We start from the raw sequence: 17,437 nt of genomic DNA, 5'->3' as shown, positions 1-17,437 counted from the left end.
CCGGTCCCGGCCCCGCGGGGGAGCGCCCCGCCGCGCAAGAGCGAGTCCCGGGGCAGGACAGCAGTTGTAAGCGGCAGGCGCGCAGACCAATCAGCACAGGGCGATGGCAAGGGGGCGTGACCACGGGGCTGAGGCGGGCGGTGCCGAGAGGGCTCTCCCTGAAGGCGGGGCTCTGTCGGAGGGGCGGGAGCTGGCGTTGAGTAACGTCCGGTTGGACCAGTGAGCTTGGCGGCAGTCACATGAGCGGGCCGCCGGAGCCGGCTCGGGGCTGGACATTCCCGGGGCTTCCCCTTAAGCGGCAGCGGGGCCGGCAAATGAAAATTAAGAGGGGGGACCGCGGGCGGAGCCGCAGCTGCGGAGGCAGTGCCGGTGGGGCGTGCCCACGCGTGAGTGGCCGGTGGGCGAGCCAATGGCGCGGGGCCCGGCCAGCGGAGGCGCCGGAGCGGAGCGCTGGCGAGGGCGCGGCGGGAGCGGCGGGGCCATGGACCGTGTGAGCAGCTCCATGAAGCAGGTGTCCAACCCGCTGCCCAAGGTGTTGAGTCGGCGGGCGGGCGGCGGTGGCCTGGAGGCGGAGCGGGAGAGCTTCGAGCGTGCCCAGGTACGGGGCGGGCCGCGGGGCGGGGCGGCCGTGCGTGGTGCCGACTGAGGGGCAGGGGCTGTGGGGCGGGGCCGGAAGGCGGCGCCTGCCAGGTAGCTGGAGTCGGCCCAGGCGGGCGAGGCTGGCCCGCGTGGATTCATCCAGGTGGGCGTAGCTTGTCCGAATGGGCGGGATCATCCCAGGTGAACCACGGGGGGCGGGGCTTACCAGAGTGGGCGGGGGCAGCGCAGGTGAGCGGAGTTGGCTCAAGTGGGCGGGCCTGCGCCAGGTGGGCGGAGATTGATGTGCGGCCCCGCCCACCCGGGGATGGATGGTCCCGCCCAGGAGAGCCCCCTCCCTCCCCCCCCCCCCCCCCCCCCCCGCGGCGGGCCAGGGGTTGCCATGGCGAGCCCCGGTGGGACGCCGCTGCTGGGCCCCGGCACGCTGCCCCCCTCCTGTCGCAGCCGGGGCTGCTGGCAGGGGTCTGGGGGCTCCATCCTGCATCCCCAGGGCACGACCCCCTCTGCCTCCGTCCCCCGCAGGGGACACGGCGCTGTGCCCCCGCGGGGCCAGCTCGGGCGGGGCGCGGGGCTCCCGGGAAGGGGCAGCCCCGCGGGGAACCGGGCACGTTTTGCTCCCCACGGCACCCACAGTGCGTGGATGGGCCCTTCCCCTCTCCCCCCGCTCTGAGCCGTCCCTCGGGGTCCTGCATCGCCGGGACGCAGGGGAGGGTGGGGGCCGGGCTGGGGGGGGCAGCGGGGGTGCTTTCAGGGAAGAGGCTGGAGATCTGGGGAAGGGGCAGCGGGGGGGGCGGCTGCAGGGGGGGTGAAGAGGCGGGGGCGGCTGCAGGAGGGGCTGGGGACCCCTCGCCCCTGCCCCCTGCCCTGCCGCGGGGGGGGAGGGGCGGTCGGCGGCTGCGGGCAGGACCTGGGTGAGACCCGGGTGGGAACGGCACGTGGTGGCGGCTCGGTAATGGGAGTAAAACCGAGGGTCGGCGCTGAGGTGCCCTTACAGCAGAGAGACCCACCGGGCTGTGGCTGGATGCAGCGGCAGCGCCGCGCCTCCCCCGGCCGAGCCACCTCCAGTCACTTACGGCACCAAAGGGGGAACCAGGACGGGTTCGCTCGGGCAATCGCCGGCCTGCTCCGTGTCACCAAACATCCCCCTGGGACCCTCGGAGCTCCCCCGGCCCCCCGAGAGCTGCTGCTCTCCAGAAGGGCAGAGCTGGGGGGCCTGGCTGGCGCAGGGGCACCCACGGCACCCAGCACCCCGGCAGCGTGTGGCCCCATCGTACTGGCTGCGTTTCACCTTCCATGCTGATCAGCAAATGGCAGAGGATGGGTTTTAGGAGCTCGGTCCCTGCCTGGCTTTTCGTTCTTTTCTGTTCAGCTCTGCGCAGTTTCCTTCCTCACTTCTTTTTTTTTTTTTTTTCCCTCATTATTTTTCATAACTTTGCAGTTTAGGGAACTTGCCAGGCACCCCTCAGATCTTCCACACATTGGTCATCCAGTTTTTACCAAACTTCTTCTTTCTAAGGTTTTTTAATAGAAACTTTGTGAGTTGGCGGGTTTTGGAGATTGGGGGTTGGGGTTTTTTTTGAAAGTGACTTTTCTTAAGAAAAGTTTAGTCTGTTAGGTGGGTTTTAAAGTTAAGATCTTACCCGTGTTTCTGCGTGTAAAGGCTCATTCCCTCCTTGCCTCCGAACCTGCCTGGCTCGTGACAGCAGCACACTCACCAGGAAGACTATTCTGGGCTAAGAGAGCCCAAACAGGCAGAAAATGGGTCAAAACTGGCCTTTAGTGAGCCTGAATAACACCTTGGGTTTGGCACCACCCTATTCCTGTGGTCTGAGACTCAGCTTGACAAACGAGAGCACCCTATGAAGCGCTGGTGGTGGTGGGACACCCTGGTAGTGGGGAGATGTGGTGGCAGGTAGCTGTCATGGTGGTGGGACGTTCTGATGGTTGGATGCTTTTATGGTGGTGAAACATTCTGATGGTTGGATGCTTTTATGGTGGTGGGACATTCTGGTGGTTGGATGCTCTTACAGTGGTGGGACATTCTGGTAGAAGGACACTTGCATGGTGGTGGGAGGCTCTGGTGGTGGGAGGCTTTCGTGGCATCACATTGCACATCAGCTCTGCCCTGACAAAGTCCATCTGTTGGCCTGGGGACAAATGGGAATGAATATCCCAGTGGCCTCTTTTCTTCTCCCATGGTTGGTCAGGCATCTCGGTTTTCCTGGTGATGCAAATTGAGAAATCTGAGGACATGCTGAAACATGGTGTCGCTGCCGTTGTGCTGCTGCGCGTCCTTGCTGCCTGCTGGGCAGGAGCTGCTCAGTGAGAACCATGGAGATCAGGCCCTCTGGTCCGGACACACACCCAAGGGCTCCCCTTTTACCACCAATGCTGACGGTTTGCACAGGAAGTTGAGCAACAGGAGCACCAGATCATGCAGTTCTGTCCCGCAGATGCATGGCTGTACAGGGCGCAGCGTTGCCGGGCAGGGGACCAGTGTGCAATGACTGTCTCCCTTTTGCTGGTGTTCCACTTGCTGTCATTCACCTCTGCTCATCACCTCAACCTTGGTAGAATAAATCTTTGGACAGAGCAAAGGTCATCAAGGGAGGAGAAAAACCACCAAAAGTGCAAATTCTGCCGTATATTGAGGTAAATGTTGGTTTATCTGAGTGTGACGTGCATCCCCTGCAAGTTCTCCTGGTTGTATTGAGGAGCATGTCCTGGAGTCAGAGCTCTGCAGTGAAGGTCCGAAGACCTCCTCTTTTAGGTTGGTGCATTGGGATCTTCCCTCCTTGGGTCTCCCTCCCCTTCTCACTGCAGTAGCCCACAGCAGACATCCTTGTGCCATGATGGTGCCAAGGAGTGAGTTTCATTCTGTGCTGTGGCTGGGCTGACAAAGACCAGATGTTCAGCAGCTGGATGAGCCAAGGTCTTGAGGGTGAAAATGGAGTCAGAAGGATGCAGAACTTCTGTGGGGCACAGAGGGTGCACGCCAGGGTGAAATGCTGGGCTGTGTTCCTTCTTCACTTGTGTTTTGGACTGCCGTGGGGAATTTCCCATTGTTCCCAGCAGGGACATGACCAGTGAGGGCAGTTGCAGGCAGAACTGCAGACTGACGGAGGTGGTGCATGGCATCCCCAAGCACCAGCTGGCCCCTGGAAAGCCGAAGGTGTGGGAAGGTCTCCTTCATGACCCAGTGTGATTCTGCTCAGCTGTGCCTACACCAGCCCCTTCCCTCTTTTGGGAAACCAAACACTGGAGAGGGGCAAAGGTGCTCAGAAAGTGAAGGTGGGGGAAGCGTTCTTGAAGTCCCAGCACCATGTGTGCTGCGCTCCAGGCCTTATTCCTGCCCCTGTGGGCAGAAGGAAAGCAGTACACTGTGATTGCATGTTGTCTTCTGGGCTGCAGAGACAACAGAACTCTGCCATATTTCCCCCCGTCCCCATTGTGGAGAGGGACAGAAGTTTTGTGCTGGTCCCCCCCCGAGCTCACATCTGCTGGGGATTCGTGCCAGGAGATGTGGTGCCGCCTGGTACCGAAGTCACGTGCCCATCAGGGTCCCTGTGCACTTGTCCACTGGGGACAGTCCTGAGGCTGATCCATCCTGATAGTGGTGCGTGTCGGGGGAAGACCCTTCTTGTTTAAAATTCCTCCAGAAAATCTAAAAACCTTGTGCTTTATCTTCTTTGACTGCAGGTTTTTTTCTGAGAAAGTCACCAAGTAGCAAAGAGAAACGTGGTCCTCTTGGGTCACCCACGACCGCCACTTTCTCTTGCATGTTTGCTTGCTGGGTTCTTAGGACTGTGCATTGCTGCTGGACCAGCAGTAAACGCAATTTGTGAGTCAGAAATTACCCTGGAAAGGCATATTTGCCACAGTGATTGCTGATCTGTCTGCATCACTGCTGCTATCATAAGGGGTCCCTGATGTGGTGCGGTAGGGTGTCAAACTCTGCAGCTCAGGGTTTCCCTGCAGGGAGATGAAGCATCCTGAATGCAGGTGATGCCACATCTCCTTAGAAAGGTTTTTAAGGTCCCAAGCATCCATGAGCCACTCCACCACCATCTCGGAGGGGCTGCAAAGCTCTTTTCCTTCCTGCTCTGCTGCTGGGGGAGCCCCCTCAAAGACCAGGTATGTAGAGACACTGCAGAAGAAGGAGAAAAATGTATCGGGCACAGTGATGTCAAATGAAACGGGCTTTTTGTTTCCCTCCCCCAGTGTTGGTTAGTAAATCCTTTCAATGTGGGAACCAAATGTTTTCACAACAAAACACAGGTTGAAAGCAGCTTTGTGCCCATCCTGGTCCTTGCAATGGGCTGTGCCACCTTCGGGCATCATTGCAGCCCAACTGCCACCATTAATGCAATTAATCCCTTTCCCCCATCATTTACATAACTGGGAATATGTCACTGTATCTGCCAGCCATAGCAGCCCTGTTGTTTTCAGACCAGACCTGGCTTGGTATGACTTGCAGTCACAGAGGAAATACCATTTTACTACTGAAAAAAACAATTTTTGTGGTTCAGATGCTGCAGCCGCCGGCAGCTTTGCCAAGAACTTCAGTTCTTACACAGGAAATGAGGCTCCTTTCAAAGCACCAGAGTGGGGCTATATATATAGCCTCTCTGAAAAGATATTTAAAGAAACATATTGACACTAGCAAGAACAGGAAAAAATAGCTCCTGGCTGCAGGGAGCGAGGGCTGAAGGCAGCTGAGCCCATCCTGGGGGAGTAGGTGATACAGGGGATTGATTCACAGCTCTTTCATCTCCAGTAAAATGAGCTTTGCGCTGCGTGAACCCCCATGCTTTCGGACTCCTGTCTTTTGATAGGAATTAGAGGTGCTCGGGATTGAATACAGCTTCAGCAGCAAAGAAATGAGTCATCTCATCTCTTTTCAGCAAGTCCCTCTTAGGAACTTATTTCTGTCCCCAGGGAAAGAAAATAGTTTGCCTTTTACCAGATTAAGGGCTGCTTTTCTCTTTAGTGCAATATGGGATTGGGTTGGGTTTTTTTTTTTTAATATGCAGGAATAACTGTGGTTTTTAATGGGGTGATGGACTCCAGAAGTGGCTGAGCCTCAGAAGGCCAAATAGGTTTGGTGCTGCAAGTGGGGGTGACTTCTGCCACTGAGTCCAGGGGGCTGCTGCAGGTGGGACCATGATGGTTTTGGACCCCCAAGTGACAAGGGGGGACCTTGCCCCAAATCACATCAGAGGCTGAGCAGGGAGGCAGGGATGCTGGGGGACGTTGCTGCCCAAGAACCTCTTGCCCCTTGCTCAGCATGTGCTGCCCTGATGGTTTCAAAAGGTTCTTTAAAATCTGATCTTTGAAATACAGCTGAGCATGAACAATGTGAGCCAGGTGGTGTCATTAAGTTGGCTCTGCAGTGAGGAGAGGGCTCCCACCAAGGGTGTCTTGTACTAAGGAGTGCAGGGGCTCTTGCCCTCTGAAATTCAGCTTGGTTAACTCCATCCTTCTGCAAAGCTGGGGAGAAGTAGCCAGCCAGGCAGATTATTTTTACCAAATTCCCCATCAGGGTACTGTGGACTGAGTGTGGTCCCCTCCAGCAGCACCGGCAGTGACCCCTGAGCCCAGGGAAAATGGTGGGGAAGGGCAGGTAGGATGTGGGCACCTGTCGTGAGGAGGGAGTGGCTCATCCCAGCTCTGCTCTTCCAGGGAAAAAAACCTCTGGACAGACCAAAGTGAACAGGCTGAAGCTGCAGGAGGGACAATTTTGGCTGGAGATTGAGAAACCAAGGGTGGGGAGAAGGTGCCCATTGCAGCTCCCAGCACATCATCCCACGGGTGCAGCGCGGGGCCAGGCTGAGCGTTGCCTGCTCCGGCACCATCCGGCACACAGGCACTGGGGCTGGAGCACCCGAATGCTGTGCCCGTGCTCATCCCATCGCCCACCTCCAGCTCTGTAACTCACTCACTGTTGTGGCTGGTGGAGTGGAACGGCTGCCCCAGCCTCTGTGCAGGTCCTGAGCTTGGCAGACGCTCAGCTTCTCGGGTGCGTGTATTTCTGAGCCTGAAGCTGGATGTATTTGTGGCTGAAAGCAGGCAAGAACAGGCGTAGCGGTTTAGAGCCAGAGGTCGCCATGTCTTTGCAGACTTGTTCTTGCACAAACCTGACATTTTTGTTTGGTTTTATTATTATTATTATTATTTTAATTTAATTTTTTAAATTAAATTTTAAAAATTAAATTTAAAAAATTAAGAATATCAATAGTTACATTTGAAGAAACATCCTCCGCACACAGCAGGCAGTGCTGGGCAGGCTCGTGAGGCTCAGCCCCGGTGGGCTGGGTGCTGGCGCTGGGTGCTGGCTGCAGAGAACTGACTCAAAACCTCCCTGTTCTGAAGGGATTTGGCCCCTCTGCCCTGGGGTGGCCCGTACCGGGGCAGGGGGCTGGCAGCTGGGGGGTTGCACAACAGCACGAGGGCTGGAGGAAGGGCCAGGTCTCAGCCCTAATCTCTGCCACCAGCTTGGCTGATTTATTTTGCACAGTCACCAAGTCAGAAAACTTGCCGGGGACAGGCTGTTCCCGGCTGACAGCAGCCACCAGCAGCGCAGCCTGTGCTTTAGCCTGGACGTGCGAGTCCTGGCCCACGGCTGGCTAATTACACATTGTGGGCTGGCTAATTACGCATTGTGTGCTGTTCCGGGCTAATCACGCACAGGGTAAATGGTCCTTGGTCCACATGTGAAAGGTGAAGTTACTTGCTTAAAGGCGTATACAGACATTTAATATTTTGTCATGGACAAATATTTGTGTGTCCAACACAAACTCAGAGTGGTGTGGGTTGGAAGGGACCTTCAGAGATCATCCAGTCCATCCCCCTGCCATGGGCATCTCCCACCAGACCAGGGTGCTCCAAGCCCCATCCCACCTGGCCCTGAACCCTGCCAGGGATGGATGTGGAACTGTTGGAGCAGGTCCAGAGGAGGCCACAAAAATGATCAGAGGGCTGGAGCACTTCTCCTGTGAGGACAGGCTGAGAGTTGAGATTGTGCAGCCAGGAGAAGAGATGGCTCTGGGCAGACCTTGGAGCAGCCTTTCAAAACTTAAAGGGGGCTTATAAGATGGGGGCAGGCTTTTAGGTAGAGTCTGTTGTGATGGGACAAGGGGGAATGATTTTAAAGTAAAAGAGGGGAGATGCAGACTAGATATATGGAAGAAATTTTTTACAATGGGGGTGCTGAGGGACAGGCACAGGTTGCCCAGAGAAGCTGTGGGTGCCACATCCCCAGGAACTCAAGACCAGGTAGGAGGGGGCTCTGAGCAACCTGCTCTGGTGGGAGATGCCCCTGCCCATGGCAGGGGGATTGGACTAGGTGACCTTTCAAGGTCCCCTCCAGCCCAAACTATTCTATGATTCCATGGGAGATACACAGCTTCTCTGAGCAACCTGTGCCAGTATCTCACCACCCTCATCATAAAACAGTTCTTCCTTATGTCCAGCCTAACCTATGTCCAGCCACATTCAGCTTGAAACTCCCTCTTAGCTCACAGAGCTTCCTTTTGTAACTGCAGAATTTCAGTCCCTTCTTTGGTGGGACATTTCTGCAGCTTGACAAGTCTCACGCTCATGGAGAGCATCTCATGTGGGCTGGTCGTGGTTGGCGTTGTACCACGAGGGTGGGCTTAGCCTTGGGGCTGCTGCAGGGCACAACCCTGGCCGTAGCTTCTAACGTCTTCAGGCCAGCACAGAGGTGCTCCCAGGTGGCCCCAGTGCCCACCGCAGGCTTTGAGGTGGGGACGTCCATCAGCTGTGTCTTGGAGCCTGTGCCTTGCTGCAGGACTTTGTGCTCTCTCACTGATCCCTTCTTGCCCTGCCTTAGCCCACTGTGCCCGTGTGGTGCTCGGACAAGCAGATGCCATTGTGTTCTCTGTTTCCACCAACGCAAAGAGCATCAGCGCGGTGGCTGCAAAAGTTGTGTTACTGGGAAGTCAGGTAGCTGTAGAGCTCATTCAGCTTTATTCAGCTCATAGGGAGGCTACCTGGCTTTTTTTATGGCTTGGTCATAAAACTCCAGTTGTGAGGTTGGCTTGAGTTGCCCAGATCTGTCATACTTGAGTCTTGAGGTGGAGAAGACTCTTTGTCACTTGGCTGTTGAGCAAACTAACAAAACTCTGCCTGTGCCCCTCCCATCTGGGTTTTTGGTCCTGCTGCCCCAAATGCTGCATCAAAGGCTGTTGGCAGCTGGTTTCTGTTCCCTGGGGGGTCCCCGTGGTCCGGCATTCACTGCCCGGCTTTCTACCATTTCACTGCTTTGTGACCCAATTCCTGCATGGCACAGTGCAGCCCCTCAGCCACCACCGCTGTGCTGCCGGAGCTGAGGCGGCAGGCCAGGTGTGCCACCAGGGAAGGCACGTTAAATATTTACAATGCAGAAAAAAAGTGAGTTGCAGCAAACAAAGGGACCCTTTGGGAGAGAAGGCTTCTCTCGCCAGAGCAAGGCTGGAAACTTGCAGCTGATTGTTACCATTTGTCTCTTTTATTCCATGCAAGCAGCTCGGCAGTCTCTAGAGAGTGCATGGCATCACTTTTTATTTTAATTAGCAGATGCTGGCTGGAAAATAGTGGTTTCCAGTCATTGTGTTGACATGCAAGTAAGCAAGAATACAGGGTTTCATAGGTGCAAATGGTGTTGTAAGGTGCTTGTGCCAGAACATCAGAGTCACCCAGGGACTGGTCCCTTCTCCTGAGAGCCCAGAAAGGAGGTGATGGCATGAGTGCTGAGACCTCACCAGTAGACCTCACAGACCTAGTGATGTATGTCCTGAGATACAGCTCCCACCAGGCAGCGTTCCTGCAGGATAAGGCATCTGGGCGCAGGAGGGCTCTGGGTATGGTTACAAAGAGTCATTTGCTCTCCTGCACAAGCGAGATGTGGCCCGCAGCTCCCCAGCCTGCTGCTGGTGGAGGGCCCTGTTCATCCAGGTGCGGAATAAATGCAATCTCTGCCATCCACTGACTTAACACTCATCAGCATTTCTGCATCTTGGGGGGCTCGGCAGCAGGTTACACTGGTGCTGTGGACATCGTGGTTGTCCCTTTCCTCCTGAGCCATGGTTACTGTGTGCACCAAGTGTGCCGTCTTCAGGTTGCTCCTTGTGGGCCACCCAGTCCAGCTCTACAACCCTCAGAACTGCTCACAACAGAAGTCCCACACCACTAGTTAGTGTTATGCAAAGATTTTCCAAGGTCTTAAGGCAATGCTGAAGTGGAGACAGAGGAAGACTTTGACGACTTCTGGGTTGAAGAAGTCAATGTAGACTAGGAATGGCCGTACCAAAGAGATGGCTTCTTTGGCACTGAATAAGTCACTGAAGTTGTTGAAGAAGCTATCTGTGCTGGTGGAGCCGTTCCTAGTTTGGGACCTGGTGGAGACCTTGTGTTTTCCCTGCCAGAAAGGTTTTGTGCAGTTCACAAAACAGATGGGAAGGAAATGTTCTGATAGAGACAGCGAGGTCTGGCTGCTTCCACGGAGGTACATACTTGTCTGGAGAGGGCAAAGGCAAAGTGTTTCTGAGTTTCCTCAGTTTTATGGTCTCATTCTGTACCTGGAACTTGCATGGTCTGGACTGTCCTGCTGGGATGCATGGAGTGGGTGTCAGGTGAGGCTGTTAAGCCGTGCAAGAGCCAGCCTGGGGAGCGGGGAGCTGCATTTCAGCATGGCTCTTTCCTCCCCATGGTCCTGGGGGACACTTCATGCCCTGTCTCTGCTTACTGTGGTACCTGCCACAGGTGTTGGTAGATGTACCTGTGCCTCCACCCAAGCACAGAGCATCTGGTTGCTGCAGGGACCCAGGCTTGTGTTGGGGAGGGTCATGCACAGCGTGGCATGAAGGTGGACCTTTACCTCCTGTCCTCGTGCAGGAGGGGTGAGAGGTGGCGGGATGACTTGGGACACAGCACAACCAACATTTTGGTGGGTGGGATCCAGCCTGGAGTTTCTGCCATGCCCCACAGCTCTTTGTGGGCACCTTGAAGGGTGATATTAGCTGAGGAGCTGGGTTGAGCAAGACCATCTCCTGGCTTCACTCATCTCCTGGTGAGATGCTCTTGGCCTCAACAAGAGGACACACTCCTCTCTTGTTTGTCTTCCTGGCTACTGCAGTCCCACTCCAGCTCTTTTTATAGTACAGAAAGAAGTGCCTTGAGTTTCTGAGTCGTCTGGGAGGCCAAGCACACAGGGAGGAGTCGCAGCTAGAAATAGGGCTGCTCACTGCTTATGCATTCCAGTTTTATTATTTTTTTAGCTATGTCCAAGTTTGAAGAGTCCCACTGCCGCAAGCACTGAGCTGGGAACCATGTCCTGCATTTTTTCCACTCGGATTGAGTCTTCCTTCTCCTTTGCCTTATTCCCAGTGCCCTCACACCAGCTGTTGAGCCTCTACGAGATGGCTTTCCCAGGGAATGAGGTCTCTCAACCCTGCCTGTATTTTCTGTAACCCCCAGATTTCACACCTTGGCATGGCTGGTTTGGCAGAAGAGCTCCCTGTGTACCGGCAGCATTGGCCAAAGCTGCAGAAATTAATAATGCCTGGGGGGTGGATGACCGAATCAGGTATTTGCTAAAGCTGCTGGGTGGTGAGTGAAGAGCTCGGACAAAATGTTCAGTGATTTCTGCCCACTAGGAGGGAAGCGAAGCTTCGTCTGCTGCACAGACAAAATAAACAAGAGCAAAAAGGAGAGGACAATTTGTTTGACAAAATCTGTGGTTTTCAGCCCCATAAAATGAGCTGGGATTTTAGCTGTAGTGCAAAGCCAAGGGGCTGGCGCAGGCTCCATGGGCATCCCAGCGGGTCTGCTCCTCTCTCCCATGGGAGTGGGGAATAATTAACTATATCACCTCTAGACTTCGCTATTAATCCCTTAATACTTGGATACCATTTTAGGGCATGCCATGGCTGCAGTCTTCCCCTCTGAGAGTTTTTATCACACAGGCACTGGTTTGGGTCCCTGCTGCCACTTGTCTGCTGGCCTCCGTGGTGCCATGCGTGTGCAAGCATTATTCAGGCAGCTGGGCTGCATCAGCCAAGACAGGCTGACACAACACCGGTGCCTGCTGGGAGTGGGACACACTGGGGAAAAATTCATCTGAGGTCAAATCTGAACCGATCCCTTCCTCTGATCAGCCATCGTGTGGAAACAGCAATTAACCAAACTGTCCCTGTTACACCTTTTATGATTGTCCTCCCTTTTCTGCTGCCTTGACTAGCTCTGGGAACAATTGCTTTCTAGTTATCCAGCTTCACTCTCCATCAGCAGAAAAAAGAGATTTTGCATATCCTGGAAATGCTAAGAACTGCAGATTCCTATCAGAGCGGATGAAGTCTGTCAGCTCCTTTCTTCTGATGATAAGCAAATTTTGGGTATCTGATCCCAGCACCTCCAAGGGACTGTTTCTTTCCAGCTTGCAACCAGAAGTGGTGTGTTTACTGCTCGGTGAAATAACCAGCGGACGTTGTCGTTGTGAGCAGTGTGCGTAGCCATGGTGAAAGCTGCTTCTTCTTATCCTAGGTATTTCCATTTTTTCCAGCCCTAGAGGGCAAGTAGGACTGATGCTCAGCTCCTTCTGCGTCCCTGCCCCACGTAATGGCTGCAGCAGTGATTCCGGGGCTGTCCCTGCAGCCTGGATGCTCCTGTATGTGATGTCTGCTCCTCACCTGCATTTTTTCTCCTGGTCCTGGTGTTCAGCTGCAATATGCTCTTCTCGCAGGTAGCAGCATTGTGCAGATTCTCACTAGTTGTCACCATGCAGATTTCTGTTTCTCTGTGCCTCACCGGTGAGCGCTTGGGTACGGCACCGAGCACTGGCCGTGGCAGCTGGGCTGTGTTCAGGCCTCTCTGGGTTGTTTATGATAGTATCAGTCAGTAGATTTCTAGCACAGTATTTATCCAGAAATGTAAAAAAAATTGCCCTGATTCCCTGAATGCCATGGGAACATGGAGGATTTTCTACAGACAAGCACTGGGTGCGGCTCCTGTGGTCCTCGGGCAGGTGCCTCACTCAGCCGTCCACCTTCACCCAGACCAGTCTTATTCCTGTGGCGTTTGTGTCCAGGAGGCTGGCTGTCACCCACCGGCTTTCACAGGAGCCCTTGTCCCCATGTCACACCAGTCACACGGGAGCCCTTGTCCCTGCGTCACGCCAGCCAGCTCTGTCACCTTCCAACCTGCATGTTCCTTGGAGGAGGGTGCCCCAGGGCGGCGAGGACCACGGTCCCCTGTGTTGGGCTGGCCTGGCAGTGTCTGACGACTGCCGAACTGCTGAAAAAGAATGAAATTGGGTGTGTTTAGTAGGATGTTTGATTTTGAGTACTTGGAAAACTTCAGGACTTCGCTGCACCAGCCGGACCCTTTATTGCCATCTCTGGGAGAACAGGACTGAGCTGCTGCATGTGGCTCATCTGCTGGTGGGAGCGCTGCATCATGGATGGGGGGTGACCGTGACCGGCGGTTGGGGTGAGGTGCCTGCTTGCACTTCAGCTCCAGCTCAGCTGTCAGTGCATAACCAGGAGCACACAATTTGTTTCTTGGAGCTGATGCCTCATCGTGTTGGCGTCCTGTGTGCCCCTCTGCCAGCGATACATGCCCAGCGCCGTCGGGCAGCAGTAGTATTGTGTACACTACGGATGCTGTGATTTGCTTTCGAGAGCAGAGATTTCCCTCTCAGATTATATCCTCTGATTTCCTGAAACAACAGAGAGATACTGGGCCCACCCTTCCCTCTGCCCTGTTTAATTCTGGCCGGGGCATCCTCAGGGTGCAGAGCAGCTTCCCTGCCTCCTGTCCTGCACCCGGCCGGGGCTGTGCTGCCGCCTTTGTAGCCCCGGTAGTGCTGGGGACAAGCGCTGCATCCCCCTGAACCCCATCCTGCTGCGGAGGAGGCATCATCCTGCTGGTGAGGTTGCAGGAGGCCAGGACCGGGGTGCTGGGTGCCGCTTGCCCATGAGTCAGGCCCGTGTCTCAGTGGAGTCACACGTGGGTGAGCCACGGGGCACCAGTGGCTCCCAGCGCAGGGGCATCTCCTGCTGCCACCGGCGAGGCTCCCAATGGAGCTGCCTCTCGCAGTCTTGCCCCAACCAAGTGCCTGTCATCCATCTTCCCCGTCCTGCCAGGAGGCACGGTTGTGTTTTCCACACCCAGAGCTAGGTTTACACTCTCGGTTCCTCTCCAGCCACGGTGCTGCGGCTGGCAGGAGCAGGACAGCGCAACCCTTTCTTCTTGGGCTGGGTAAGCCAAAGGGTGTGTTGGCACACACCCCAGCCAGCAGTGTTTGTTTTCAAACAAGGAAAATGAGTAAAAACTAATGTTTAGATCTCGGGAAGGGATCTCACAGCCTGCGATTCTCCCGTTGGTACGCGTCAGACAGGCAGCAGTAACAAACACATGAAGCAGTTTCCTTTATAGGCTGGGAGTTTTTTCCACCTCGGGCTCCACCCTGTGTCCCAGCGGAGATCCCTGCTCAGCTTTGCCTGCTCCCCAGGCGCCTTCCACACCCCACGAGCAGGCAGCGTGCCAGATGCTCAGAGCCCAGCAAAGTCACGGATCTCCCTGCGGGGAGCATCACCTGCAGTGGGGAGCGTCCACAGGCACAGGAGAGGTGTCAAACATGGGGAGCGTGGCCTGCTGGTACTCTTAAAAGAGCTTTAAAAAGCTTTGTAAAAATTTTTTTTAAAATTAAAAATTTTAAAAATAAAAGTTCTAAGATTTTTAACATTTTAAAACATTTTAAAATAAAAAAGATTTTTAAAACAAAAATTTTAAAATTTCCTTTTTAAAAAACAAGGAAAGCTTGCACTCACGTACCAGAACAGGACTGGCTTATTTTCCAATTATACATCCATCAGAGACTGTTTCTTGTACCTCCTCAGTCCCATCCTGTTCTGCACGAGGAGCGGGCGCCCATCGCTGGGCACTACGGTTACAGCCACCAGCAGCACACACCGTGCACCAGCAGTGCACAGTGGCCTGGGCACTGGGGCTTGGGGACCACAGCCATGGCTTAACGAAGGCAGATGCTCATTTCTGAACTGCTGGGAGATCCCAGGGGATGCATGCAGAGCTCTGTCCTGCTCCAATGCAGACAGCCCTTTGTCATCTTTGGGTTAGGTCCTATGCATTTATTAAACCAGTATTTATTAATTATAAAGGTCAAACCTTCCCAGCGGCAGAGGTTTGGATGCTGAGCGTGGGCTGTTGCCTTGCTGGGAGAGAGGGGAGTAGTTTCAGCCACAGGGTATCATCCTGGCAGTAGTAGCTTGCTGTGTAAGGGGATGCTGAGCAGTGAATTAAAAATGTCATTTTTATCTGTCATTTGGACATCAGTTTGTTTGCTCCAGCATTTTCCCTCTAGACTGAACTGGGCACCTTGATGCCACTGGGTCTGCTGGGAGGGAGACCAGCCCACTGCCCCTTCCCAAGGCCACAGGCTGCAACCCACAGCTCTTCGGAGCCCATGGCATGCTGGCACTTCTGGGAAGCGGCTCTGCAGGAGACAAGGAGGTGGACAGAGGTCTCCTCAGCTGGGCTGGGGGTGAGAGAGCTGGGAAGTGACCTGCAACACCAAAGAAAGCTGAAGAACCTCTGAGAGCACTTGGGGGAGGAGGCAGCATTGCAGCAAGACGGCGTTGCCCGCTTTGTTCCAACCTCTCCCTGCAAGTGCACGGCACTTAAATATGAATATACTCAGAGCTGGAAACTTTCCCAGGGCTGTAAATATGTTGCCTATTTCCTATAAATACTTTTTCCACTGCCTGTTAGCTAGAGGCGGGCTCAGCTTCTGCAGCCCTCTGCATCTGTCCAGTGCTGCTTTGCAGGCTGCAGGCAGGGTCTGGAAAGGAAGGGGTCTGGAAGGGTCTGGCAGCATCGCCCCACAGGGAGAACATTTGCTGTGGCATTTCCCAACTTATTGCATGAGGTGATTCAATTTCAGATTAGTTTGTTCCTCATTCATTATGTGGATGTACTGAAACTGTTAACTGCTGGGAGCATCCACTCAGCCCCCTTCTCCCCCATCTTCTGCATCTGCGTGGAAATAAAGCTCAGGAGAAGGTGTGAGAAGGTCCTGGGTGGTGGGTGCAACAAGTCTTGGCTGGGCACTGAGCTGAAGCATCACACACGTGGTATTGCCACCGGGTCTGCAGGTCTGAATTCAAAGGACAAACAAAAGCAGATAATTAAAATGATTCCTCTGATAAGGCAATTTGAAGATCATTTAAGGCAGAAGTGTGGAGACTGCTGAAGGGAGGGGGCTGCGTGTGTGTGGGAAGAGGAGGAGAACAGCATCCGAGGGCAGATGCTGAAGGTATTTGGCATGGCTCAGTCTCCAGCCCCATGGGCACCAGCTGTGCTCCACATGAAACCTCCAGCTCCCCATGCATGAAGCCTCCAGAGCAGAACTTAGGGGCTTCCAAAGGAAATTGGTGGGAGCTGTGTTTTATCAACCATCTTCTGAATCCTGGGCAGCACTGATCCACATACGGAGGGCCTGCAGTGTAGAGAAGCGCAGACAAAGTTGGGGGCCAGTGACGGGGGTAAATGGCCCCATTGCTGGGGATGGGTGCTGAGGGCAGTTACCCCCGCAGCCCTCGGGAGTGGCAGAGGAGCTCTGGGCACCTGCAGCCCAGGCAGCAGCGAGGGGCAAACACGGGAGCACCGAGTGCAGTGCTGACGGCTCAGTAGCACGGCCGTGACCTTTGCTGACCCTGTTTCCTTTGGGGTGTTTTGTTTATCTCGATGGTGTCAGCATCAGGCTTACGAGAAGGAAGCGACTAACTGCAGCGGTGCATTATGCACGTGTGAAGAAAGACCAAGCCTCAGCTGCAGCCAGGAAGGGTTTCCAGATAAGCTGCTCAGACGGATGGGGCCGCAGGGGACACAGAACACATCCGCGAGTGATGAGCAAGTGGTCACATACGTATTAGCTGAGGTTAAGCATGCAGGTTTACATCCCACTGCCATAACTCACTTAGGTGGCTGCTGAAGGCTGTCTTCTTGCATTGAGGGCTTCAGGGGTGTCCTTCCCCATCTGTCAGAGGATCATTGAGCAGGCTGGGCTGGAAGGGACCTTCAGAGATCATATAGTCCAACCCCCCCTGCTGTGGGCAGGGGCATCTCCCCCCAGCCCAGGCTGCTCCCAGCCCCGTCCCACCTGGCCCTGAGCCCTGCCAGGGATGGGGCACCCACAGCCGCTCTGGGCAGCCTGTGCCCATGTCACCACCCTCGTGGTGCAACATTCCTTCCCTCTGTCCAGCCTAAACCTACTCTCTTCCAGTTCAAAGCCGCTGCAGGCCCTGGTCAAAGCCTCTCCCCATCTTTCCTGTGTGCCCCCTTGAAGCGCTGAGCGGTCGCAGGAAGATGTGCCCGGAGCCGCCTCTTCTCCAGGCTGCACAACCCCGGCTCTCCCAGCTTTTCTCCAGGGCAGAGGTGTTCCAGCCCTGGGGCCAATTTGGTGGCCTCCTGTGGACCCGCTGTACCAGGGCCACGTCTGCCTTGTGCTGGGGACCCCAGAGCTGGAGCAGCCCTGCGGGGGGCTGTGAGGAGAGCGGAGCAGAGGGGGAGCATCCCCTCCCTTGAGCTGCTGGTGATGCAGCCCAGGAGGTGCTTGACTTTCTGGGCTGCAAGTGCACATTGCTGGCTGATGTCCCATTTGTCACTCAATGATATCCTCCAGTCCTCATCAGGGTGCTCTCCATCCATCTGTCACAGCACTCTCCAAACTATCAAGCTGCAACAAGTTCTTTTACCATCTCATACCAACATACTCTTCATACAGTCCCTCTGCTGCCTTCTCCTCACCTCATCCAGGGCATAT

The 17,437-nt window shown here is 55.0% G+C and overlaps 1 protein-coding gene across 2 annotated transcripts in view; it reads left to right on the top strand.

The window, feature by feature from the left end:
* The first annotated feature begins 411 nt into the window (after nt 1-411).
* Nucleotides 412-17,437, top strand: part of HIP1 (huntingtin interacting protein 1) — a 48,967-nt gene continuing 31,941 nt past the window's right edge. Inside the window, exon 1 of one of the 2 annotated variants that reach the window (XM_056348612.1) lies at nt 412-598. In XM_056348612.1, the coding sequence (XP_056204587.1) occupies nt 482-598 (117 nt within the window). In that variant the 5' untranslated portion in view covers nt 412-481. The remainder of the gene's footprint in view (nt 599-17,437) is intronic. The other variant, XM_056348603.1, reaches the window with a different exon arrangement.

This window comes from Falco biarmicus, chromosome 1, assembly GCF_023638135.1.
Source record: "Falco biarmicus isolate bFalBia1 chromosome 1, bFalBia1.pri, whole genome shotgun sequence".
NCBI lineage: Eukaryota > Metazoa > Chordata > Aves > Falconiformes > Falconidae > Falco > Falco biarmicus.
Note: the sequence above shows the minus strand (reverse complement) of the source record. Positions and strands in the feature narration are given on the sequence as shown.